Source organism: Lynx rufus, unplaced genomic scaffold (genome assembly GCF_022079265.1).
Source record: "Lynx rufus isolate CCGP_SWC_20201006 ecotype Redwood Valley unplaced genomic scaffold, mLynRuf1.p SCAF_9, whole genome shotgun sequence".
In the NCBI taxonomy this organism is placed as follows: domain Eukaryota; kingdom Metazoa; phylum Chordata; class Mammalia; order Carnivora; family Felidae; genus Lynx; species Lynx rufus.
The window spans coordinates 103472775-103499352 of record NW_025814897.1 but is presented as its reverse complement, the minus strand read 5'-3'; the positions used below and the strand labels follow the sequence as shown (position 1 = coordinate 103499352).

Here is a 26578-nt window from a genome sequence, read left to right as displayed (position 1 = left end):
CCCAGTTTCTCACTATTATGAATGGAAATTATAGATACTACAGGGGGAATGTTGGATAAACAGATTAGAATCAGAGGCATCAGTATACACTAATGTTCAGTTTAATATAGATACGAATGATAGGTAGGGGAAATGGTATAATTATGAATGTATACAGACTAATATGCTGCCTACTTCTGTCAACAAAAAGACCTAGAAGAAGTGGAACTCCAGTATCAGCAAGCACACTCAGCATCCAGGTCTTGGCTTTTAAATACCATTCTCTAGTAAAATAATTAAGGGGTCTTAATAGAAATCATCAATTCTGTGTTAGGGGCAGAGAAAATACAAGATGAGCCCAGAGCATCATGTAATACCATAAAGTAAGGACGTGCTCAAAACACAAAAGAATGAACCAATGTCAAAGGGACACAGGAGTTAACCGAAAGAGTCTTGAATGGTGAGAGTGGAACAATTTGAACAAAAATAAGTAACCTTGTATTGGTTGTTATGTAACATATAAAGCCAATAAATGAGAACACATTCAGATAAATAAATGATTGGGTAAATAAATAATTGAGGGAAAAGAAGCAAATATTGTTTTTTTTTAATTTTAAAAAAATGTTTATTTATTTTTGAGACAGAGAGAGACAGATCATGAACGGGGGAGGGCCAGAGAGAGAGGGAAACACAGAATCTGAAACAGGCTCCAGGCTCTGAGCTGTCAGCACAGAGCCTGACGAGGGGCTCAAACTCACAGACCATGAGATCATGACCTGAGCCGAAGTCGGACGCCCAACCGACTGAGCCACCCAGGGACCCCGCAAATATTGTTAACAGAAGAACTTCAAATAAGTTATTTAAATATTGCCCTCTCCAGAATGTGGAGCTTACTGCTCCAACACCTGGAGTGTGAGCTGAACTTTGTGACTTATTTCTTTAAAACAGACCTTAGAAAAGGGGAGGAAAAGTAACTCCACAAAGGAGAAACCTTGCAATCTTCATGGATGACATGTGATCAAGGTTAATGTTATCAGGGATAAATCATCTTGATAGCATGTACCCTTGATACGATGTGATGAGAAGAACATTTCACCTTAGTGGTAGTACTTTATGAAAACTATAATCCCAATCTCATCATGAGAAAACGTCAGAAAATCACTACTGAAGGACATTTTATGATATACCTGATGAGTACTCTTCAAAGCTGTCAAAACCATCGAAAACAGGAACAGAGAGTTTGTCATAGACCAGAAGAGACTAACGAGGTATGACAGCTAAATATAAGAAGAGGAAAATGATGCTACTAATTAAATCTGAATAAAGTCTGAAATTTCAAAAATAATATGGTGTCACGCTTGGTTTCCTAGTTTTACAAATTTTCCAGGTAATATAAGATTACATTGTAGGGGAAACCAGCCAAGAGCTATATTAGTTGCCTATGGTTGCTATAACAAATGACCGCAAACTTGGAGGCTTAAATAATATGTATTCACTCTTTCACAGTCTAGAATCCAGAAATCCAAAACCAGTTTTCCTGGACAAAAGTCAGTGTATTAGAAGAGCCATGCTCCCTCCATAGGCTCTAAGACAAAATCTATTTCTTGCGTCTCCCATTTTCTGGGGACCACTGTCGTCCACGGTTTGTGGTCACATTACTTCAATCTGTTTTCAAGGTCACATTGTCTACTCCTCTTTTACCTGTGGTCACATCTCTCTGACTCCCTACGTATACATGGCATTTCCTCTATGGTCCACACAGAAAATCTGGGATAAAATCCTTAAGTTAACCACATATGCACAGTCCTTTTAGAGCATATAAGGTAACTTTTGGAAGGTTCTAGGAATTAGGCTGTGAAATGTCTTTGCAGGCCATTATCCGGACTGTCACAGAGTTATACTGAACATTCTACACTGTTTTGAAAAATTTCTGTAACTCTGAAATAGTTCTAAAATTAAATAATTATTCAAAATAATAATTAGAAATGTTTTCAATAGGAGAAGCCTCAGCATAAACATAGAAGTGAATGTTTGTGTTATACTACACTGCCCCCACATAGTAGCATGAGAATATTAGTATATTCAAGCACAGTCTTACAAATACCAAAATAATAAAGCTTCCTAGGAGTCTTAGAGATTAATTCAAATAAAGAGGTGAAAAATATTGGACATAAATTTCTATTCTAATACATAAATTAAAATTTTAAATCATTATTATTAAAACCTAGCAACATTCCATTTAATTCTGGGAAATTTCCTACTCCAATGTGTGTGTATCCTCAAGGGCACATGCATGCACTTCTGTTCATGGTCTCATTTGTGCCCCTATTTTATGTGTTTCAGCATTAATGTGGTAGAAAAAAAATGCATGTAGAGTAAGTGAATAAATCCATATCTTTAATAAGTTTTTGACAAGGAGGCCCCAAGTCATCTTAACCATTCTTATTCAGTATTGTTTTTCTGTATATATATTTTCTTTTTTCAGGACAAGAGATATTGAATAAGTAAGGATACAATTTCAGACTCTTAATTTCACTGTGGTCTTAACAAAACTAGATTCATTTACAATGTACAATGTTAAAAAATCACAATCTTAAAGATAATTTTGCCTCTGAAACGACCTTCATGAGTGCACTCTTAACCTCTTTGTTCCTCAGGCTATAGACCACAGGGTTCAGCATGGGGATGACCATGGTGTAGAACACAGATGCCATTTTGTCTGTGTCCATGGAATGGCTGGAACTGGGCTGTAAGTACATAAAAATGAGTGTCCCATAGAAGATGGAGACTGCAGAGAGGTGAGAAGCACAGGTAGAGAAAGCCTTCTGATATCCTGTAGATGAGTGCATCTTTAGGATGGTGATAAATATGAATATGTAGGAAATCAAGATGACCATGAGAGCAAAAAAGCTGTTGAAGCTCACTACGTAAACAAGAACCAGCTCACTGACACGTCTATCAGAGCAAGAAAGAACCATGACTGCAGGAACATCACAGAAAAAATGATGAATCACATTGGACATACAAAAGGAGAGTCTGAACGTGTCTCCAGTGTGGATAGAGGCATTCAGGAAACCACAGGTGTAGGAACCTATGGCCAGACGTGCACACACACCTGTCGTCATGGTGGTGGTGTAATGGAGGGGTTTGCACACTGCTGCATAGCGGTCATAGGCCATTGAAGCCAACAGGTAACTCTCCACAGTGGCAAAGGCTGCAAAAAAGAACGTCTGAGCAGCACATGCATTGTAGGAGATGACCTTGTCTCTTATAAGTAATCCAGCCATGACCTTGGGAGTGACAGCTGTAGAGTAACAAAGGTCCACCAGAGACAGGTTACTGAGGAAAAAGTACATGGGAGTGTGGAGACGAGAGTCCAACAGAATCAACACTATTATCCCCAGGTTTCCAACCAGAGTGATGAGGTAGATGAGGGTGAACACGATAAAGAGGGGAACCTGCAGTTCTGGGTCACTGGTTAGTCCCAGCAAGATGAACTGCGTCACTTCTGTCCTGTTATCCATCAGTGTTGAGAACCACAAACACTATGGCAATGAGAAGAAAGAAATGGGTGATAAACCAAGAGACTTATATTGAAAAGTGTATACATACAGTATGTGTTATTTCATTAGAGCAGTAGCTTGTATATCAAGTTTCTCCAGATAAAAAAAAATTAGTTTGACAACAAAAGTCAGCACATTAATGATGTGCAGATTTGCAAACTGTTGAATCTGAAGTATGGAGCATCTCCTCAATTCTAAAGTTTTAGAAATCTGTAAACTGAGACGTAGAGAATTAAATAACTTGATCAAGATGGCTCGTCCAGAAGGAATGTCTGGCCGTTCACTTCCCCCAAGCCTAGTGAAAGCAAGTACTTGCCCATGACTCACCCACCAGGAACTGCTGCAGACCCTGTAGAGGTACAGACGGTCCCCAACCTACGATGATTCGATTTAATGATTTTTCCACTTTACGATGGGGCAACAGTGACACACATTCGATGCAAATCAAACTGTGACTTTTGAATTTTGACCTTTTCCCAGCCTACTGATGTGAGGCTTGACTCTCATGATGCTAGGCATTGGCACCAGCCACAGCCCCCAGTCAGCCACGCAATCATGAGGGTCAACAACCCAGACACTGGCAACCACTCTGTGGTTCACTTTCAGTACATTACATGAGATATTTATTAGAAAACAGACTTTGTGTGAGATGATTTTGTCCAACTGTAGACTTATGTAAGTGCTCAGAGTATGTTTGAGGTAGGAGAGGCTAAGCTATGATGTTCAGTAAGTCAGGTGTATTAAGTAAATTTTCAACTTACCATATTTTCAACTTACCATGGAGTTATTGAAACATAAGCTCATTGTAAGTCCTGGAAAATCTGTATATTCCCTACATCCTCTCAAGAACATCATGAGTTTAATTTGTTATTACGGTCATTTAAATTATGATGCACAAGGGGTTCCTGGGTGGCTGTCACTTGAGTGTCTGACTCTTGATTTTCGCTCTGGTCATGAGATTGAGCCCTTGCATCAGGCTCCACGTTGATTCTCTTCCTGTCTCTCTGCCCCTCGCCTGCTTGTGCTCTCTCTCTCTAATAAATAAATATGCACAGGACATTGAGTAATGTTTTATATTTATTTTTTGAAAAAATGTCTAATGTTTATTTGTTTTTGAGAGAGAGAGAGAGAGAGAGAGTGTGTGTGTGAGCAAGTGAGGGGCAGAGAGAGAGGGAGACACAGAATCCGAAGCAGGTTCCAGGCTCTGAGCTGTCAGCACAGAGCCCAAAGGTGGAGCTCGAACCCGTGCACCATGGGATCATGACCTGAGCCGAAGTTGGAGGTTTAACAGACTGACCCACCCACAGGCCCCGATTTTTTATATTTAAATGAATATTAGTTGACAAGCCATGCTTTGAACCAACTTTTGAACCCACACTGAATGGTTCCTAAGATGACAGTCTAAAATGTATTGAAACGAAATTGAATTGAACTCAACTTACCATTGCTCATTGTCTCTACTGGTCCAAAATCAGTTTGTGGTTTCCCACTGAAGTGTCTGAGAGACACGTGCATGGTGCACATGGTGGGCTGCCTGGAGCCTGAGGAGCTGGGATAGTCAGTACTCCTCCATAGGAAGAGTACTATAAATCTGTTCACTTAAACTTGAAGCCTTGGAAGGGCATCCCTCTTCTGCTAACTACTCACATCTTCCTCCTACACTTTGACAATTTCCCATACAATAGGGGAATTACTTGCCAACATTAGACATTGTGGACATTGTTTGCCAGCCTTAACACACATACCTACTTGGAGCCTGTACTACATTCTATGAGCAATAATAAAGGCTTTATATGTCAAATGTGTGTGCATACAGGAGGTAGTATTTTTATGCCTCCTTCACCATTGTGGAGCGTGAGGATTTGAGAAGTTATGCGATGCTCTAAAATACACAGCTAGCATGGGAAAGAGTCAAGATTCGAGAGTTAAATCCACTTTCTGTGTAATCAAAAGGCTCTGCTTTTAGCCATTCGCTGTCAACATCTGTGGTTGTACTGCTGACGATAAGCTTGAAATTATAGGGGAAAGTTATAGGGAAATTATAGGGGATCTTGTTAATTCATATGAGGGATTTTGTGGTTTAAAGGTTATTTCACTCTTGCTCTTGCTTGTTTGTGTCCAATGAGAGGTCAGCATTGAGTGGCCAGGATGAAATCACCACTCGATCAATTAGAGAATCATCTGTGGCTGTTTTGTTCATACCTTTAGCAAAGCAGGACGATGTTCCTTAAGTGTCAATAAACTCCCTTCTGAAGGAAATTTTGACATGTATATGCCAGTCTCACCTCCGTAGTTTGGAAAAACATTGAAAACATCGATTTCTGTTCTCAAATAACTCGAAATAAGCAGAGCTGCCCTACTGCTTTGCATGGATTACACTTCTCGTTAAAAATGTTTACGGGATATGGATGCTTGCCGTGAGCAGGAAGAGCCAATGTTGCATAGTGGGTCTGAATCAGAATCTCAGCTGTAGAATAATGCATAAATCCTACTACAGGAGCTCTCTCAGGACATGGTCATAAGGCTCCAAGGTCTCTGAGGCAGGGAAAAATGGAGGAAGGAACATTAACGTGGTTAATTTCTGAACCTACCATGTATTCCTTCTGTGTCCTTAGAAGAATCACTGACTTCCTCCTTATTTGTAAAATAAAGATGATATGATTCCCTCTGACATAATTCAGACTTATGTCTGTAAATAACAAGCAGGGAGGGTCTGTAAAGCATCTGAGTAAGAAATTATCATTATTAAAGTCAATCGATGTGATTTTTCTCTTGGGGTGTTTCCCCTGAATGTGGTTGCAGGCTGATAGAGAATCCACGATAAGACTTCTGTGCACTAGCAAGTTTAATATTCACATGAATAAATGATCACCAAATGGGTTCAACATGCAGACTGGTGCCTCTACAATGATGTCATGTGGAGTCATCTTGGGATTTCATTGGCTAATGCATGGGGACATGGAAAGTTTATAGAGACACAGGGACTTCTGGGAATTTCCCCTGGGAGAACATTTCTGGCACCTCATCCCACTTTCCCAGGACAGAAGTAATTAAACTGCCTGTGGGGGCCATGCAGGTAATTTTCACTGAACACACATATTTTTGTATTACTTGTTAGTCCTTATTATTTTTGTCAGTTTATAATTATGTATTATTTTTCATGCAATAATATCCATAATCCCAGTGGGTAGTTGTAAGATTCTGTCAAATTTACAAGTGAGCACTAGCACCTAAAGAAATTCATAGGAACTGCTTTTGGTAAACCCATTCTCCTACCCACTGTCCCAGGCAACCTATAAACTGTTTTGTCGAAATAAATTTGCCTTGGCAAGAGTATCCTAACTGTAATTCTAAACTATGTACTCTTTGAGTCTATAATCTTTCACTTAGCATTTGAGACCCATCTACATTGCTACCTGTGACAAAGGGCAATATTTTTACTGTAGAGTAGTATTTAACTGTATGGTCATTACCAATTGTTTATCCCTCTCTTCAACTGAGGTACATCTGTGTTGGTTCTAGTGTTTGGTGATTATGAATAAAGACGATCTATGAGTAGGCATTTTTCCAAAGAAGACCCATAGATGGCCAACAGACACAAGAAAAGATGTTCAACATCACTTATCATCAGGGAAACACAAGTCAAAACCACAATGAGATACCACCTCACACCCGTCAGAATGGCTAAAAGTGACGACACAGAAAACAACAGGTGTTAGAGAGGATGCAGAGAAAGGGAAACCCTCTTACACTGTTGGTGGGAGGCAAACTGGTGCAGCCACTCTGGAAAACATTAGGGAGTTTCCTCGAAAAGTTAAAAAATAGAACTACCCTATGATTCAGCAATTGTACTACTAGACATTTACCCAAAGATTACAAAAATACGGACTCGAAGGGGCACAGGCACACCAATGTTTACAGCAGCCTTATCAACAATAGCCAAATTATGAAAAGATCCCAAATGTCCATCGACTGGTGAATGGATAAAGAAGATGTGGCACATATATACGATAGGACATTGCTCAGCCAAGTCAAAAAGAATGAAATCTTGCCATTTTCAATGATGTGGGTGGAGCTAGAGCGTATTAGGCTAAGCGAAATAAGTCAGAGAAAGACAAATACCATACGATTTCATTTATATGTGGAACTTAAGAAACAAAATATATGAACATAGGAGAAAAAAAGACAGAGACAAACCATAAAACAGATTCTTAATGATAGAGAACAAACGGGGGCTGCCGGAGGGAGGAGGGTGAGGGATGGGCTGAATGGGTGATGGGTATTAAGGAGGGCACGTGTTGGGATGAGCCCTGGATGTTCTATACAAGTGACGAATCACTAAATTCTACTCCTGAAACTAATATCACACAGTAGGTGAACTAACTGGAATTTAAATAACTACTCAAAACAAAAACAAACAAGAGACATGATCTAAACCTTTACCTAATGTTTTTTCTTTCAATGAAGAAACACTCGTTTTATTTTTTATTGAAGCATAGGTGGTACCCAATGATACACTGGTTTCAGACCTACAATATTGTGATTTGACTGTTCTACACGTTATGCTCTGCCACAACTCTAGCTCCCATCCATCACCACGCCACCCTTGTAACACTGTTTACAATACCACTGACTGTATTCCCTACGTTGTAGCTTCCTTCTCCTGGTTTATTCATTTCCTAAGTGGAAGTCTTTATCTCCCATTTCCCCTTTGCTCACTTTGCCCTTCCCCCACATGTGTCCCCGCAGGCAACCACCGGTGTGTTCTCTGGATTTATGGGCCTGTTTCAGCTTTTTGTTTGTATGTAACCTCTCTCTGGTGGACCCCGTTTACTTCCTAACTGTTACTACCAAGGTGACGGCTGGGTTTCTCACAGAGGACAAAGTCAACTCCTCTGGTGACTGTGTTGCTCATGTGTTCTTCTGTGCGGCTTTTGCCAGTGTAGACTGTTTCTTGCTAGCGGTCATGACTTACGATCGGCCTGCAGCGGTATGTAAGCCCTTACATTATACCACCGCTGTGACCACCAGCTTGTGTGCTCAAATGGCAGTAGGCTGCTATGTCTGGGGTCACCCACCCTGGATTCACCTTCTGCCTCTTCTGCCATTCCAATGTGGTCCATCACTTTTTCTGTGATATCGCCCCAATCTAGGCTCCTTCCTGTTGTGACAACTACATAAATGAGATCGTGCTCTTTATCTTAGTAGATTTCTAAGTTTGTTTTGCCCTGATAGTAATCTTGACCTCCTATCTGTTCACATTCATTGCCCTCCTGAGGATGCGCTCAGCCGACGGACAGAAGAAAGCCTTCTCCACCTGTGCCTCACACCTCACCGCAGTCACCCTCTTCTATGGAACTGTCACGTTCGTGTACTTACAACCCAGTTCTAGTGATTCTACAGAAATTGACCAAATGGCATCTGTGTTCTATGTAATTAGAGTCCTCATGTTGAGCCCTACTGTCTACAGTCTAAGGAATAAAGAGGTGAATAATGCTTTCAGGAAATCCACTAAGAAGATGAAGATTCCGTTCAGTCCACGATTAATTAGAGAGATTATAAAACTGAATAGATAACCAGTTCTCTATTGTTGTGTAGCAAAATATCACAATGCCTAGTGACTTAAAACAACAGTTTATTATTTCTCATAGTTCTGTGGTTGGCAGGGCAGTTCCTTTGCTGCTTCCACGCAGGCTCATTCACATCTTCTGTATAGTCAGCTGGGCTGAAAGGTTCAAGATGGCCTTCCTCACGTTTCTAACTGTTGATTCTGGTTATGCCCTACCTCTTCTCCACAGAAGGATGGACCTTTCTTTCATCCTCCAGAGGATGGACCAGCTTTCTTACATAATATTCTCATTGTAAAAATAAAACAGAATGGTTCTCAAAACACAGACTCCTAACACACGTTTCCTCTATCATATTATACTAATTAATGGTATCAAAAGGTTGGCCCCAATGCAAGCATGAAGAAAGACTCCACTCTTGAAGAAAACAGCTGCAAAGGATTTGTGCCCAGAGTTAACCTACCACAATTAAAAATTAGGCTAAAGTACTGTAACAAAGAAAGCCAAACTACAGTGGCTTAAATACAAGAGCAACTTATTCTCAACTAGTGGATGCGAATTCAGCAGGATATATATGAATTATCTGGACATGATGTGTCTTGATCATTCTGGGGCCAAGTTCAGTCCACATAGTCTCTATCTACCATCTCCCAGAATATTGAAAGTCTTTCCTCATCATAACTATTTTATCTGCAGGAAAAGAGGAAGAGACGGATTGAAGGAAAAACAATTTCTTTTCAAGAAAGTGATATCGTAGCTGTATGCAATACTTCTGAGTACATCCCATTGGCAAGAATTCAGTCATAAGGCCACAAAAATGACCTGGGAAGCTAACTTCAAAATTTAATCTTTAACTGAAAGTTAATGTACTTAGCTGAAATTCCCATACTTTTGAAGAAGAAAAGAATGTTTTTTGAGGAAAACCAGCATCCCACTACACAACTTGTACCTGAATCTGAATGGCTAGCCTTGTCTCCAAAATTGGGTCTCTGGCTTGTGTTTGCCCTTAGTGTAAGGTCTTTTCCTAGACCTCACATTGCTTTATTAAGAGCCCTTTTCTTGACCACACCATCTAAGATAGCTTTTTATCTCTTATCGACTCTTACTTTTTTCATAATTTAAAATAAGTCTATGAAATTAATATTTTATTTGTTTGATGGCTTTTTTTGTTTCCTCCAAATCATATAAGGTATTTTATATTGATCCCAGCTGGCCAGGTTGTTTTTATTATGTTTAAAATAATGAGATGACATGATATGATGGTGTACTGGATGTGGAGTGGGAGGAAAATGGTAGCCTAGCTACATAAGCACTAAAAGGACTACTATGTGAGCTGTGGCAGGCATGAAAGCAAGAAGTTTGTGTGGGAAGAGGGCATGAATTTCACTTGGGGCATACAAGACTTGAGATGCCTCTCAGATACCACAGGGAAGGTTTGGGACTGGAATCGTATAAATTTAGAGTTTTCAGCATGAGAATGAGAACATAGGTAAGAGAATGTAGGTAGAGAGAAGCTAAATGTTTTCAAGGACTGGCATCTGGAACTCTCTTAATAAAATATCACCAAGATGAGGAGCCAGTGAAGGTGTCCTGGGAACCTAGTGGTGAGAAAAGCATCAAGAGGGAACGGCTGTGTCAAAGCTGTTGGTAGGTCAAGAAATACCAACACTTAGAACTGGCAATATGTCATAGTGATATGAAGTTGGTGGATGACTTTGAGTGGTTTTGGTGGGATGGTGGGGTTACAAATCTCATAAATTGTTTACTCAACAATCTATTCCATGATTATTCTTTGCTTTACATAGTTTCTAAGTATTTTCCCAACCTGAATGATGGAGGGAATGCATGTTGTCTTTTCCCAGAGCATCTAGAAAGACAGGGTCTTGAGACTTTAAACTTTGAGAAGAGAGAAGATGGGTGGAACCTAACAACATGGTGGGAACAGAGAGTTTTAGGAGAGAGCTGGCTGGGAAGAGATGTTTGACAGTAGATGATGCTTCATGAACCTGAGGATAAGTTATATCAAATTCTTACTTTGCATCAATTCATCATTCTGGGCTTCACTTCCTGTCCATTTTGTCTGAGTACCAGGTTACTGTGTATTTTGTTCTCTGGAAGAATTAAGGAGAGTGGGTGGTTTATGTCACCCTGGCAAAAACAGTGTAGAGACAGGGAGAGAGGAGTCACAAGAAGTGGTGTGGTGCTTGAAGTGAGGAACAAGTGAGACAAAGGCAAGGACTTGGAACAGGAACTGAGGGACTAAAAGAGAACTTATGTGCACAGTCTCTACTCACAGATGCTTCAAAAACCATTTAGGAAGGTCCTCAGCCTCCTGTAGCTAGTTGTTATTTCATTTACCAGTTATAGGAAAGAAGGCTGGAGGGTTTGGGGTCATTTGAGTTCCAATGGAGAGTGAACTGGGCTCTTTGGAGAAAGGGCTGATGACTGGGCTGGGACCAGAATAGCACAACAGGAGCCCGGAGTGCCTTACAGTTCCAGAAAGTAAGGAGGAGTTCAGAAAACAGAAGGGTTGAGCATCTCACAAGGAAACAAAAGTAAAACTGGAAGTGCCCCCAATGGCCAAAGATGGAGTGATCTGAACAATAAAATAAATAATACAGTACAAATTGTACCCCAAAGCACAAAGCAGGTATATGTAAGTCCACATAGATGTAAATAATAAACAAAAAAATTTTTTTCTTATAGAAAAATTCTAAATTACATGTTGAGACTTCCCCTAAGAGATGGACAATCCACATTGATTGTGGCCTGAACTTAGTGACGTGATTCTAAAGTATAGAACTTGCTGGTGGAAAACGATAGCATTATACTGAAGAACCTGGAAAACATATCTTGTTTTGGTGATTAAGGTTACTATCCCCAGTGACAAGTCACAGTAATATGTGTCCCCTGATAAAGTGTGATGACAATGGCAATTCTTATTTTTCTGAAAACCTATAATCCTGACCACACACACAAAAAAATCAGACAAACACCGACTGGAAAACCTTCTAAAAAAAAATTGGAAGACCTTCTACTTCTGAGCTGTTAAGGTCGTGAAAATCCAGGAAGGACTGAGACACTGTCACCAATCAAAGGAGATTAAGGAAATGGGACAATATATTCAGTGCTGTATTCTGAATCTGTAAGAGCAAAATGACATGAGTTGAAAAATAATAATCTCAATGAATTTTTTAAGTTTAGATAACAGAACTGTATCAATGTTGGTTTCTTAGTTTTGACTAATGTATTATGATAAAGTAAGATGTTAACAATAGGGGAAGCTGGGTGACAGGTATAAAGGACATGTATTATATAATACCCCAGCTAATATTTTGAAAATCTAAAATCATTTTCAAATTTCAGATATGTTTAAAGTAATTATTAAGAAATGGTTCCGATGGGGCGCCTGGGTGGCTCAGTCGGTTGAGCGTCCGACTTTGGCTCAGGTCATGATCTCTCGATTTGTGAGTTGGGGCCCCACGTGGGGCTCTGTGCTGACAGCTCAGAGCCTGCAGCCTGCTTGAAATTCTTTGTCTCCCTCTCTCTCTGCCTCTCCCCTGCTCATACTCTGTCTCTCTCTGTCTCTCAAAATTAAATAAATGTTTTAAAAAAATTTTTTAAAGAAATGGTTCCAGAAGAGAAACTATTTTCATAGACTTCAGAGCAGATACTTGTGTTGCCCCGCACAGACCCCACTAATGTCAACATATCCCTCTTAGGACATTTATGCACCGTTTTGCAAATCTTGGGAAGTTGGATGCTTTTAAAATTATAGAGATGGGAAAGGAAGATGGGTAAAAATTCCTTTGGAAGGCTTTATTATAAAATTCAGCTCACTTCTAATTCAAATAAAATATGCACTGACCATAGATTATATTAGCATATTGAGGTAGGTTATGTTCATTGTAAAATATTGTCATGCTTACATTTTCTATGGATGTTTAGAATCATTGGAGTTGGGGCGCCTGGGTGGCGCAGTCGGTTGAGCGTCCGACTTCAGCCAGGTCACGATCTCGCGGTCCGGGAGTTCGAGCCCCGCGTCAGGCTGATGGCTCAGAGCCTGGAGCATGTTTCCGATTCTGTGTCTCCCTCTCTCTCTGCCCCTCCCCCGTTCATGCTCTGTCTCTCTCTGTCCCAAAAATAAATAAACGTTGAAAAAAAAAAAATTAAAAAAAAAAATCATTGGAGTTGATTGAGTAATCATTATTTATGAAGGAATTTTGCAAATTGAACAGTTAGGAAACTTTGCAGACTCATATTTTGTGTTATTATAATTTATTAAAAATAATTTATTTCATGCATTTTCATTTAATGAGAAATTCCTAATAGAAAAGAATTAAAGTAGTTTTATATGATCTATTTGATAATGTGGTTTTCAAAAGGTTATTTGTGCAAAAGAGTGAAATGCAAATAGTCAGTGAGAGAATATAGAAAAAAAAAAAAGCAAGCACATCTCCTAAAATGCTCTCAAATTCTTTTTTAAAGAATTACATAATGCATTATCAAGCTAAAATTAACAATGCAGGGAACAACAGATGCTGACAAGGATGTGGAGAAACGGGAACCCTCTTGCACTGCTGGTGGGAATGCAAACTGGTGCAGCCACTCTGGAAAACAGTGTGGAGTTTCCTCAAAAAATTAAAAATAGAACTACCCTATGACCCAGCAATTATACAACTAGGAAATTATCCAAAGGATATAGGAGTGCTGATTCATAGAGGCACTTGTACCCCAATGTTTATAGCAGCACTTTCAACAATAGCCAAATTATGGAAAGAGCCTAAAGGTCTATCAACTGATGAATGCATAAAGAAGATGTGGTTTTCATATACAATGGAATACTACTTGGCAATGAGAAAGAATGAAATCTGGCCATTTGTAGCAACATGGATGGAACTGGAAGGTATTATGCTAAAGGAAATAAGTCAGTCAGAGAAAGACAAATAACATATGTTTTCACTCATATGTGGAACTTGAGAAACTTAACAGAAGACCATGGGGTAAGGGAAAGGGAAAAAAATAGTTACAAACAGAGAGGGAGTAAGGCAAACTATAAGAGACTCTTAAATACAGAGAATAAACTGAGGGTTGATGGGGTGGGAGAAGAAAAGGGGAAAAAGGATGATGGACATTGAGGGCACTTGGAATGAGCACTGGGTGTTGTATGTAAGTGATATATCATGGGAATCTACCCACCAAAACCAAGAGCACACTGTATACACTGTATTTTAGCCAACTTGACAATAAATTATATTTAAAAAAGAATTACATAATGCATTATTATCTATAATTATCAGTGGCTCAAATATATTGACTTCTGGGCTCAAAGTTTAATTAATTTATTCATTAATTTAACAAATGTTTATTGAGAAATTATTATTTTTTTTAATTTTTTTTTCAACATTTATTTATTTTTGGGACAGAGAGAGGCAGAGCATGAACGGGGGAGGGGCAGAGAGAGAGGGAGACACAGAATCGGAAACAGGCTCCAGGCTCTGAGCCATCAGCCCAGAGCCCGACGCGGGGCTCGAACTCACGGACCGCGAGATCGTGACCTGGCTGAAGTCGGACGCTTAACCGACTGCGCCACCCAGGCGCCCCTATTGAGAAATTATGACCAATTTAAGTATTGGGGATAACGTTGTTAATAAAGAAGATTCGCTGTCTTGTGTGGTGTATGTCCTAGCTGGACCAGTAAAGTAAACAAGCTAACAAACAAATAAATAGAAATTGTTGTATGGAAACCAATTTGACAATAAATTTCATATATTTCAAAAAAAAAGAAATTGTTGAGTACTGATCAGGACTATGAAGAATAGAGCAAGTTGAGAACAGTGTCCATAGGAGGTGGGAGGGCTGTGATATGCTAATATTTAAACAAAGACCTGAGGGAAGTGAGGAAGCTTTTTGAACCTCAGCAAGTATAGCAAGTACAAAGGCCCTGAGGCAGGAGGGAGGTTGGATTGTCCAGGAACAGCAGGGAACTCAGTGTGAGGGGAGAGGAGGCAGGGTATAGGAGAGGGGCAAGACATGACGTAGCTCATCTGAAACTAAAGTATCCCTGCCTGAGTGTCATTAGCCATCTCGTAGTATTTTCAGCAGGAAGATAGATAACATTATCCTTACTCAGTGCCTTTATTGTTTTACAAAATATAAGAAAAGATAAACAGAAAAATTGGAAAAATCTCTTGTAATATACAGACCGACTTTTCTTTTCCTGGCCTTCTTGCTTTTGAAAATTGCCCTGTGACAAATCTGTTTCTAACAAACACTAAAGACAGAAGTATTGATTCCTTTAAAATATTGTATGCATGCAGCTCTGAATAAAATGTGCCACAAAAGTATATATTTTTATTTAAAAATTTATGTCATGTCTTCATTTGGGACCTTTGTTTTGCCACCTTCAGTCATTTTTCTTCTTATTCAAGTATAATTAACATACAGTGTTATATTAGTTTCAAGTGTACAATGTAATGATTTGACAATTTTATACATTTCTCGGTGCTCACCAAGGTAAGTGTATTCTTAATCCCCATTTTGGACTCTTGAAAAAATTTTAACTACAGAAATAAATAACGTCAGGCATAAATTCACATTCTAATATTTAAATTGACTATTTTAACTTTTCTATTAAAAACTAGCCATACTACATTTAACTCCTTTAACTAATTCCCCACTCCTGTGTGCATGGCACATATGGGATTCTTCCATATGCTTCTATTCATGGATTTTTGTGTGCCATGGTTTACATATAGAGATGCGTTGTTATATGGTAAGGAAAATAATGAACATATAATTAATAAGTTTTACTACAAGCAGGGCCCCCAAATTTTTAAGGTTCCCATTGGCCATCCTCATTTGGATATCATGTATTTGGACATACACTTCTTTTTCCAGATGATAGACTTTTGAACAAGAGATCGTATTGCCTCAGTAATTTAGGTGGAGTGGGGGGCATTAAAATGTGACTAACTGCATGTTGGAAATCTGAGAGGATTTACACAGATCATTGTGCATGCTATGACTTTAGTAGAAAGCCTAGAGACAGTTTTGCCTTCTCACCCACCTTCCTGAAAGCAGTTTTAACCTCCTTGTTTCTTAAGCTATAGACCAGGGGGTTCAGCATGGGAATAACCATAGTGTAGAACATGGATGCGATTTTGTCTGAGTCCATGGAATGGCTGGAGGTGGGCTGGGAGTACATAAATATGGCTGTCCCATAGAAGATGGAGACTGTAGTGAGGTGGGAAGTGCACGTGGATAAAGCCTTCTGATAACCCTGAGTTGAGTGCATCTTCAGGATGGTGATAAATATGAGCAGGTAGGAAATCAAGATAACAAAGACAGCAAAAAAGATGTTGAAGCTTGCTACCACAATAAGAATAAGTTCACTGACATGTCTATCAGAACAAGATAGAGCCATGACAGCTGGAACATCACAGAAAAAGTGATGGATCAGATTGGACTTGCAGAATGAGAGACTGAACGTGTTCCGAATGTGGATGGAAGCATTCAAGAAACCATAGATGTAGGAACCTATCGCCAGACATGCACACACCCTTGTCGTCATGGTGGTGGTGTAATGGAGGGGTTTGCACACTGCTGTGTAGCGGTCATAGGCCATTGAGGCCAAAAGGAAATTTTCCACAGTGGCCAAGGCTCCAAAAAAGAACATCTGGGCAGCACATGCATTGTAAGAGATGACTTTGTCTCCCATAAGGAGCCCAGACATAACTTTGGGAGTGACAGCTGTAGAGTAACCAAAGTCCACCAGAGACAGGTTACTGAGGAAAAAGTACATGGGAGTGTGGAGATGAGAGTCTAAGAGAATCAAAATAATCATCCCCATGTTTCCAAACAGCGTGATGAGGTAAATGAGGGTGAACATGATAAATAGAAGGATCTGTAGCTTTGGGTCATTGGTTAGTCCCAGCAGGATGAATTCAGCCACTTCCGTGTTGTTCTTCATGATGTTGTTTGGGAACTGCAATATGCCCTGTAGTGATGAAAATAATGGAAGAGTCATAAACAACAAAGCAAGTGAAGTGAAATTGAAACAGATACATAGAAAGATAGATACACAGAAAGATAGATGATAGATGATAGATAATCTAGATAGATATCTCAATGATAGATTGGTAGGTAGATAGATGATAGATGTGCATTATTGCTTTACAGCAGTAATTCTTCATATTATTCAGATCTCAAGTGTGAGCTTGACAATGAAATGTAATGCATGAATTCTCTATACAGTCACACATTGCTAAAACTGAAGGATCTTCATGGATCAAGTCTCACTTTCTAAATTTTGTAAATTTGTAAACTGAGATGTGAAGAGTAATGTCTTGATCAAGATGGCAAGTCTGAAATCAAATATATCTGTCATTTCAGTTCCATGGATCATTAAATGTTTATACCTGTATGTTGCTCTAGACAGAAACTACTCTAGACACTTTGTGTGTATTCATTCATTTTTTTTCAACAACCCTATGGGATTGACTAGTTCTTTATTACCCCCATTTAACTTGTGAAGCACAGAGATTAAATCATGTATTTAAGTTTACAAAATTATTACTGCCAAAGCCAAGTTTTGCACCCACGACTGGTTCTTCAGTCCACTGGTCTTAATTTAAGTAAAATTGAACTTAACTCAATTTACACATACTCATTGACTTCATTGTTCCAAACTCAGTGTTCGTGGCTTTCTACTTAAGTAACTGAGACATACAAGCATTATGGATGTAGTGGAATAACTTGAGCAGTAGGGCATGTATAGCCAGAAGAGGCAATTCTGAGGGCAAGGCACAATGTCAGGTGTAGAGCTGAGGCTCTAGGAAGTGGTGCCTATCAACCCTATCATTTACCACCCAAGAAACATTGATTCCAACCTCAGTACCAGGACCTGATTTCTTCCATACACACAGTGCAGATTGTAACGAGATCTACTCCAAGATACTGTTGAGTGATACAAATGAGATAATGCATTATAAACAAGGGGTAAAATGTTGGATGTTTAGCATGGCCTGACCAATGTTACTGTAGTAATATTTCTAGGACGGAATGATAACCTTTCTGTTTGGGAAAGGTGGGTGGTGATTTGAGGGATTCAGGTGTGGATGAGTTCTGAGGCCTTGTAGCCTCTCCTTGGTTTCCTTTTTCTCACACACTTGGTCCACTGATTATTTTGTTCCTTCCAGTGTTCCTCAGTCTGTCCTCTGCCAGCTCAAGTTCTGTTCTAGTCATTCCAAATGAGCCATTCTTTTGCTTAATTTCTTTCTTAAAATCCATATTTTAGCAAGAGTCAAAAGAGTGTCTTTTCTTGAACTCACTCTTCCTTCCATTACTATCATCTTATAGTTGAATCACCAAGATCAAGGGTTGAAAGGTCCCAGTTTTTGACTGCCTTGAGCCTGCAGGTCTGTTTTGGTGGGGCGCTCCAAAATTTTTTTTTAATTTATGTGATATGTTCTTGTGTAGGAACAGTCTCTTAAATCTTTTAACTTTGAAATTGAAGCCTTTAGAAAGACATCTGTCCTCAACTAATCACTCTCTACCATGCCCTCCTGATTCTGTCACATCCTCACTCACCAAACCTAGACCCTGAGGTCGTTGTGTCTGTCAAGCTTTGACAAGCATAACATCTCAGAATAGGACATGTTCTACAAACAGTGAGAGCTATATACATATACATTTCTATTCATGCATGTGGACATATATTTATGCATGTGTTTGTATATATGTGTAAAAATGTATCATTACATTTAAATTCACTGAGATGTTGTGAGGTCAGTGTAATTGTTATTCCCCCTTTATCATTTGAGAGGTTATGTAAAGCTCTACAATTACATAGCTTGAATGAGGAAGATTCAAGATTCAAATGACCCTGTGACCAAGTCAAAAGCCTGTGCTTTTAGCGACCTTATCGTTGGCCTCTGTAGATGTGGTAGCAATATTATTAAGGACCAGATAATGCTGGAGAGATTACAGCGGAGTACTAATCTTGTTAATTGAATTATAACACTTTGTAGTTTATAGAGAGGTTATTTCACTGTCTTCTGTTTTTAAAAAAAAATTTTTTTCAACGTTTATTTATTTTTGGGACAGAGAGAGAAAGAGCATGAATGGGGGAGGGGCAGAGAGAGAGGGAGACACCGAATCGGAAACAGGCTCCAGGCTCCGAGCCATCAGCCCAGAGCCCGACGCGGGGCTCGAACTCACGGACCGCGAGATCGTGACCTGGCTGAAGTCGGACGCTTAACCGACTGCGCCACCCAGGCGCCCCTATCTTCTGTTTTTTTTTAACCTCCAGTGACAGGACAGAGATAGTAAATAAGATGAATTTAAAAGTTACTGAATCAGGGCATCACTTAACTTTTTTGTTTGGCTGATCTTTTTAAAGAAAGCAGTTGATGTTATTCCATAGATATCACTAAACTCCCCATTGATGGAAATTTTGATACTAAAATCCCAGCCTCAGCTCACTGCTTTAGGAGTAATGTTCAAATCATCTATTTCGGTGCTCAAATAACTCATAGTAGGTAGAGCACCCCGTGGGTTTTGCATGAATTATACTTCTTACTAAAAAAAATATATATATATATACGCAACATAGAAGCTTACCTCGCTGGCGGAAAAGAAGAGACAGGCAATCCTGAATAGTGAGTCTGAAATCAGACTTTTTGCTATGAAATAATGCATATATCCTGTTGGAGATGTTCTCTAGCAGGTACTAGTGAAAATTCCAAGACTTCTAAGACAGGTAAAATTGGAGGAAAGATCCCAACATGGAGTCACAAACATGATCCAAGTCCTAAATCCACCCTTAGTTCTGACTATGCTTTTGGAGCAGCTGCTTGTTTTCTCCCTATTTGTAAAATAAAGGATAAAATCACCTCTCCCACATAATTCACAGAATTGTGTCGTGATGAGCAAAGGAGGGAAGTTCTAGAAAACACCTTGCTGAGTGGTTCTCACCTGGAACTCAATCAATATCATTTCCATGAGGAGATGTTTTCCCTGGCCATGATCGCAGGCTGGAAACAAATTCTCAGGTCCAAGGTCAGGGAGGAAGATATGCATGTACCAGCAGTCAGCTGAATAAATGATGGCCAGAGGGGCGTGGCACATGGCCTGGTCCCTCTGAAATGATGTTATGTTGAGTCCTACTGGGATTTCAGGGGCTATCTCATGGAATCAGGAGGGAGTGAGATAGACACGGAGTTCTCCGTGCATGTCCCCCAGGAGGACGTCTGTAGCTCTCATCCACCTTCTCAGGGAGAAGCAGTTAAACAGCCTGTGGGGACCTAACTGATCTGATCAGGGTGCACACATGGTTTTATATCACATGTTCTTTCTTATATTTCACCCATTTTCTAACTGAAGTAGAATTTAGAGACAACAATGATACCCCTAGTTTTGATTGTATAAATCTAAGAGTTTGGCCACATTTACAAGGTCCCGTAGCCGCCAGCACCATCGTGATATATAAGAGTTCCATTGTCTACACCAAACGCCAAGCTTCTTTGTGCTCAACCCCTTCTCCCACCTGCTGTCCCTGGAAACCACGTAACGGCTTTTGTCCATGTAATTTTGCCTTTGCAATGTCCTGTAAGTTGAGTCCTAGTGTGTGTAGCCTTTGTGTCTGGATTCCTTCACGTAAGATGTATCTGAGATTCATCCATATTGTTGCCTATATTAATTTCCTAAGACTGCTCTTAAAAAGTACCACAAAGAAGGTGGCATTAACAACAGAAATGTATCGTCTCACATTTCTGGATACTAGAAATCTGAGGTCCATGTGTCGATGGGGTTGGTTCTGTTGGTTACTTGTGAATTCTGTAAGGGAGAATTTGTCTCATATCTGTCCCCGAGCATCAGGGTGATGTCCTGGCGTTCATTTTCATTCCTTGGTCTGCTGACCATTCTGACCTCTGTCTTCCTCTTTACTTGGTGTTCCCCCCTTGTGCCTGCATCTGTCTAAATATTCCATTTTTTAAAGGGGCACGAGTCCTATTAGATTTGGGGCCTACTCTACCCCAGTGGGACCTCATCTTAAGTATGTAAATCTGCAACAATCCTATTTCTATACAAGATCACATTTCGGAGTACTGAAGGTTAGGAATTCAACAGATGAGACACTGAACTGGACTTCGGACTTCTCAGAAGGGTATTTTGTTACTTAAATTGTTAAACCTGTGTTTCTATCAGGGGATGTAGATTTGGACTTTCTATTCCTTCTTCCTGCTAATCTTACTCTGCTCATTTATTTTTTGTATTTTGTTCATAAATACAGTAAATCCTTGGTTTGTGAGTATAATTCATTCCAGAAACATGCTTGTAATCCAAAGCACTTGTCTGTCAAAGCAAATTTCCCCATAGGAAATAATGGAAACTCAGATGATTAGTCTACAACCCAAAAATATTCACGTAAAACTGATTACAATACCATAATATGATACAAAATAATTTTAAAAAATACAAAATACAAGGATAAATAAACAAATTAACCTGTGCTTACCTTTGAAAACCTTCGTGGCTGAGGGAGACATGAACGAGGAGGATTATCGTATAGGACGACTTTTGCTATCACTAACTGATGTTGACTACAGTACAGTATTAATAAACTCTTGTCATATAATGTATTTAATATAACTGGCAATAAGACAGCAGAGGAAAGGGTCTATACTTTCAAGCAGCCTGACCAAAACCAAGCAAAGCATTCCTAAGCTTACTCTTGTATGGAAAATCAAAGAACTGTCCATAGGTGCTTTGAAGCGACAAAAATTACACCAGTTTGGGGCACCTTCCAAAGTTCTAAAAAATAAATAATTTTTGCCAAACACCACAGCATGGGACCCAGCATCCAAGCATGAGAGACGATCACCCACAATCTCACAGCGGCGAGCGAGAGAGAGAGAGAGAGAGAGAGAAGAATCATTGGCTCAGTTGTGATCATGTGATGTTCAGCATCATGTACTACTCATATTGCAAGACGTCGTTCATTTATCAAGTTAAAATTTATTAGAAATATTTGCTCGTCTTGCAGAACACTTGGAGAACAAGTTACTTGCAATCCAAGGTTTTACTGTAGTATACTTTTTTACACCAAACAATGGTTGACACACAATGTTATGCTAGTTTCAGGCATGCAACCAAGTGACTAGAAAAGTCTTTATGCTATGTGCTCACCACGAGTGTAGCTACCATCTGACCCCATACAATGCTATCACAACACCTTTGACTATATTCCCTATGCTGTAACTTTATTCCTTATGCTGTACCTTTTATACATTCCATAACTGGAAGCCTGTATCTCCCACTCCCCTCACCCCTTTTTCCCATCCCTGCCTACCCCTTCCCTCTGGAAACCATCTATTTGTTTCTTGTATTTATGGGTCTGCTTCCTTTTTTGTTTGTTTGTTCATTTGTTTCTTTAGATTTCACATATAAGTGAAATTGTATGGTGTTTGTCTTTCTTTGACTAACTTATTTCACTGAGTGTAATACCCTCTAGGTCAATCCATGTTGTCACAATGGCGAGATCCCATCTTTTTTTATGGATGAGTAATATATATATATACATATATACAGATATATATATATATATATATATATATATATATCACTTCTTCTTTATCCATTACTCTATCAGTGGACACCTGGATTGCTTCCATATCTTGGCTATTATAAGCAATGCCACACCAAACATTTTTTTGAGGAAGTGCTATAGTTCCTGGAAGTGGGTGCACTAATTTACATTCCCACAAATGGTATATGAGGGTCCTTTGTCTCCACATTCTTGCCAATACTTATTTCCTGTCTTTTTTTTTAAATGTAGAATATTATTTATTGAGTTATAACGGGCATATAATATATTAGTTTCAGGTGTATAACATAGTGACTTGACATTTGTATATATTGCAAACTGATTACCACAATAAGGCTAGATATTGTCTGTCACCATACAACGCTAATACAATATTATTGACTATATCCCCCATGCTGTACATTATATTCCTATGACGTATTTATTTTATAACTGGAAATTTGTTTTTCTTGATCCCCTTCACCCTTTCCCCACTGATGCCCCCTAAGTCTTCTTTCTCTCTGTCAACCCCAATCTATTCTCTGTATGAGTCTGGGTTTTTTGTTGTTGTTTTACTTGTTTTGTTTTTAAAATTCCACATTTGGAGGATCCTGGGAAGATGGCGGCGTAGGAGGACGCTGGGCTCACCACATCCTGCTGATCACGTAGATTCCACCCACATCTGCCTAACTAACCCAGAAAACTGCCAGAAGACTAGCAGAACAGAGTCGCCGGAGCCAAGCACAGACGAGAGGCCCACGGAAGAGGGTAGGAAGGGCAGCGAGGCGGTGCGCGCTCCACGGACTGGTGGGAGGGAGCCGGGGCAGAGGGGCAGCCTGCTGGCCAAGCAGAGCCCCTGAGTCTGGCTTACAAAAGCGAGGGGCTGGACGGAGTGTGTTCCGACAGCAAGAGGGACTTGACATCTGGAAGGTTATAAGCTAACCACTCTGCTCAGAGAGCGGGAGGGCTGGAGGACAACGGGAGGGAGAGTTGTTGAGCCCCGGATGACAGAGCTCAGCTTGGCGGGGAACACAGATGCTCGCCAGCGCCATCTCCCTCTCCCATCCCCCAGCCAAAATCCCAAAGGGAACTGGTTCCTGCCAGGGAACTTGCTTGAACGGCGCAAACACCCAAGGCTGTGCTTCTGCGGATCCATCCCTCCAGCGGGTCTCACTCAATCCCGGTGCAGCAGGGCCCCTCCCCAAGCCGATCACTGAAGGATAAGCAAGCTGAGCCTGCTCCTCCCACCTCCGTGCACCTTGCCGATCCACCCCAGCTAATATGCCAGATCCCCAGCACCACAAGCCTGGCAGTGTGCAAGTAGCCCAGATGGCCACGCCACCCCACAGTGAATCCTGCCCCTAGGAGAGGGGAAGAGAAGGCACACACCAGTCTGACTGTGGCCCCAGAGGTGGGCTGGGGGCAGACAGCAGGTCTGACTGCGGCCCTGCCCACCAACTCCAGTTATACACCACAGCACAGGGGAAGTGCCCTGCAGGTCCGCACCACTCCAGGGACTATCCAAAATGATGAAACGGAAGAATTCCCCTCAAAAAAACCTCCAGGAAATAATGACAGCTAACGAACTGATCAAAAACGATTTAAACAATATAACAGAAAGTGAATTTAGAATAATAGTCATAAAATTAATCGCTGGGCTTGAAAACAGTATAAAGAACAGCAGAGAATCTATTGCTACAGAGATCAAGGGACTAAGGAACAGCCAGGAGGAGCTAAAAAATGCTATCAATGAACTGCAAAATAAAATGGAAACAACTAGGGCTCGGATTGAAGAGACAGAGGAGAGAATAGGTGAACTAGAAGATAAAATTATGGAAAAAGAAGAAGCTGAGAAAAAGAGAGATAAAAAAAATCCAGGAGTATGAGGGGAGAATTAGAGAACTAAGTGATGCACTAAAGAGAAACAATATATGCATAATTGGTATTCCAGAGGAGGAAGAGAGAGGGAAAGGTGCTGAAGGTGTACTTGAAGAAATAATAGCTGAGAACTTCCCTGATCTGGGGAAGGAAAAAAGCATTGAAATCCAAGAGGCACAGAGAACTCCCTTCAGATGTAACTTGAAGCGATCTTCTGCATGACATATCATAGTGAAACTGGCAAAATACAAGGATAAAGAGAAAATTCTGAAAGCAGCAAGGGGTAAACGTGCTCTAACATATAAAGGGAGACCTATAAGACTCATGACCGATCTCTCTACTGAAGCTTGGCAGGCCAGAAAGGAATGGCAGGAGATCTTCAATGTGATGAACAGAAAAAATACGCAGCTGAGAATCCTTTATCCAGCAAGTCTGTCATTTAGAATAGAAGGAGAGATAAAGGTCTTCCCAAACAAACAAAAACTGAAGGAATTTGTCACCACTAAACCAGCCCTACAAGAGATCCTAAGGGGGACCCTGTGAGACAAAGTACCAGAGACATCACTACAAGCATGAAACCTACGGACATCACAATGACTCTAAACCCATATCTTTCTATATAACACTGAATGTAAATGGACTAAATGCGCCAACCAAAAGACATAGGGTATCAGAATGGATAAAAAAACAAGACCCATCTATTTGCTGTCTACAAGAGACTCATTTTAGACCTGAGGACACCTTCAGATTGAGAGTGAGGGGATGGAGAACTATTTATCATGCCACTGGAAGTCAAAAGAAAGCTGGAGTAGCCATACCTATATCAGACAAACTAACTTTAAATTAAAGGCTGTAACAAGAGATGAAGAAGAGCATTATATAATCATTACAGGGTCTATCCATCAGGAAGAGCTAACAATTATAAATGTCTATGCGCCGAATACAGGAGCCCCCAAATATATAAAACAATTACTCACAAATATAAGCAACCTTATTGATAAGAATGTGGTAATTGCAGGGGACTTTAACACCCCACTTACAGAAATGGATAGATCATCTAGACACACGGTCAATAAAGAAACAGGGGCCCCGAATGATACATTGGATCAGATGGACTTGACAGATATATTTAGAACTCTGCATCCCAAAGCAACAGAATATACTTTCTTCTCACGTGCACATGGAACATTCTCCAAGATAGATCACATACTGGTCACAAAACAGCCCTTCATAAGTATACAAGAATTGAAATCATACCATGCATACTTTCAGACCACAATGCTATGAAGCTTGAAATCAACCACAGGAAAAAGTCTGGAAAACCTCCAAAAGCGTGGAGGTTAAAGAACACCCTACTAAAGAGTGAATGGGTCAACTAGGCAATTAGAGAAGAAATTAAAAAATATATGGAAACAAATGAAAATGAAAATACAACAGTCCAAAAGCTTTGGGATGCAGCGAAGGCAGTCCTGAGAGGAAAATACATTGCAATCCAGGCCTATCTCAAGAAACAAGAAAAATCCCAAATACAAAATCTAACAGCACACCTAAAGGAAATAGAAGCAGAACAGCAAAGGCAGCCTAAACCCAGCAGAAGAAGAGAAATAATAAAGATCAGAGCAGAAATAAACAATATAGAATCTAAAAAAACTGTAGAGCAGACCAACGAAACCAAGAGTTGGTTTTTTGAAAAAATAAACAAAATTGATAAACCTCTAGCCAGGCTTCTCAAAAAGAAAAGGGAGATGACCCAAATAGATAAAATCATGAGTGAAAATGGAATTATTACAATCAATCCCTCAGAGATACAAGCAATTATCAGGGAATACTATGAAAAATTATATGCCAACAAATTGGACAACCTGGAAGAAGTGGAAAAATTCCTAAACACCCACACTCTTCCAAAACTCAATCAGGAGGAAATAGAAAGTTTGAACAGACCCATAACCAGCGAAGAAATTGAATAAGTCATCAAAAATTTCCCAACAAATAAGAGTCCAGGA

General features: G+C 39.9%; 2 protein-coding genes and 1 pseudogene across 2 annotated transcripts; 1 reads left to right on the top strand and 2 right to left on the bottom strand.

The window, feature by feature from the left end:
- Window positions 1-2564: 2564 nt before the first annotated feature.
- LOC124505423 (olfactory receptor 5B3-like) lies at window positions 2565-6158 on the bottom strand. Its single transcript, XM_047071369.1, has 2 exons — window positions 6137-6158; window positions 2565-3505 (listed from the first exon to the last, which is right to left on the bottom strand). Exon 2 carries the CDS (start codon window positions 3501-3503, stop codon window positions 2565-2567), a length of 939 nt encoding a protein of 312 aa, XP_046927325.1. The 5' UTR covers window positions 3504-3505; window positions 6137-6158.
- A 2119-nt stretch (window positions 6159-8277) lies between these two features.
- Window positions 8278-9118, top strand: LOC124506079 (olfactory receptor 5B12-like; annotated as a pseudogene).
- A 7012-nt stretch (window positions 9119-16130) lies between these two features.
- LOC124506078 (olfactory receptor 5B2-like) lies at window positions 16131-17081 on the bottom strand. The gene has a single exon (XM_047072078.1). The coding sequence runs from the start codon at window positions 17079-17081 to the stop codon at window positions 16131-16133; it is 951 nt and encodes a 316-aa protein (XP_046928034.1).
- Window positions 17082-26578: the final 9497 nt, after the last annotated feature.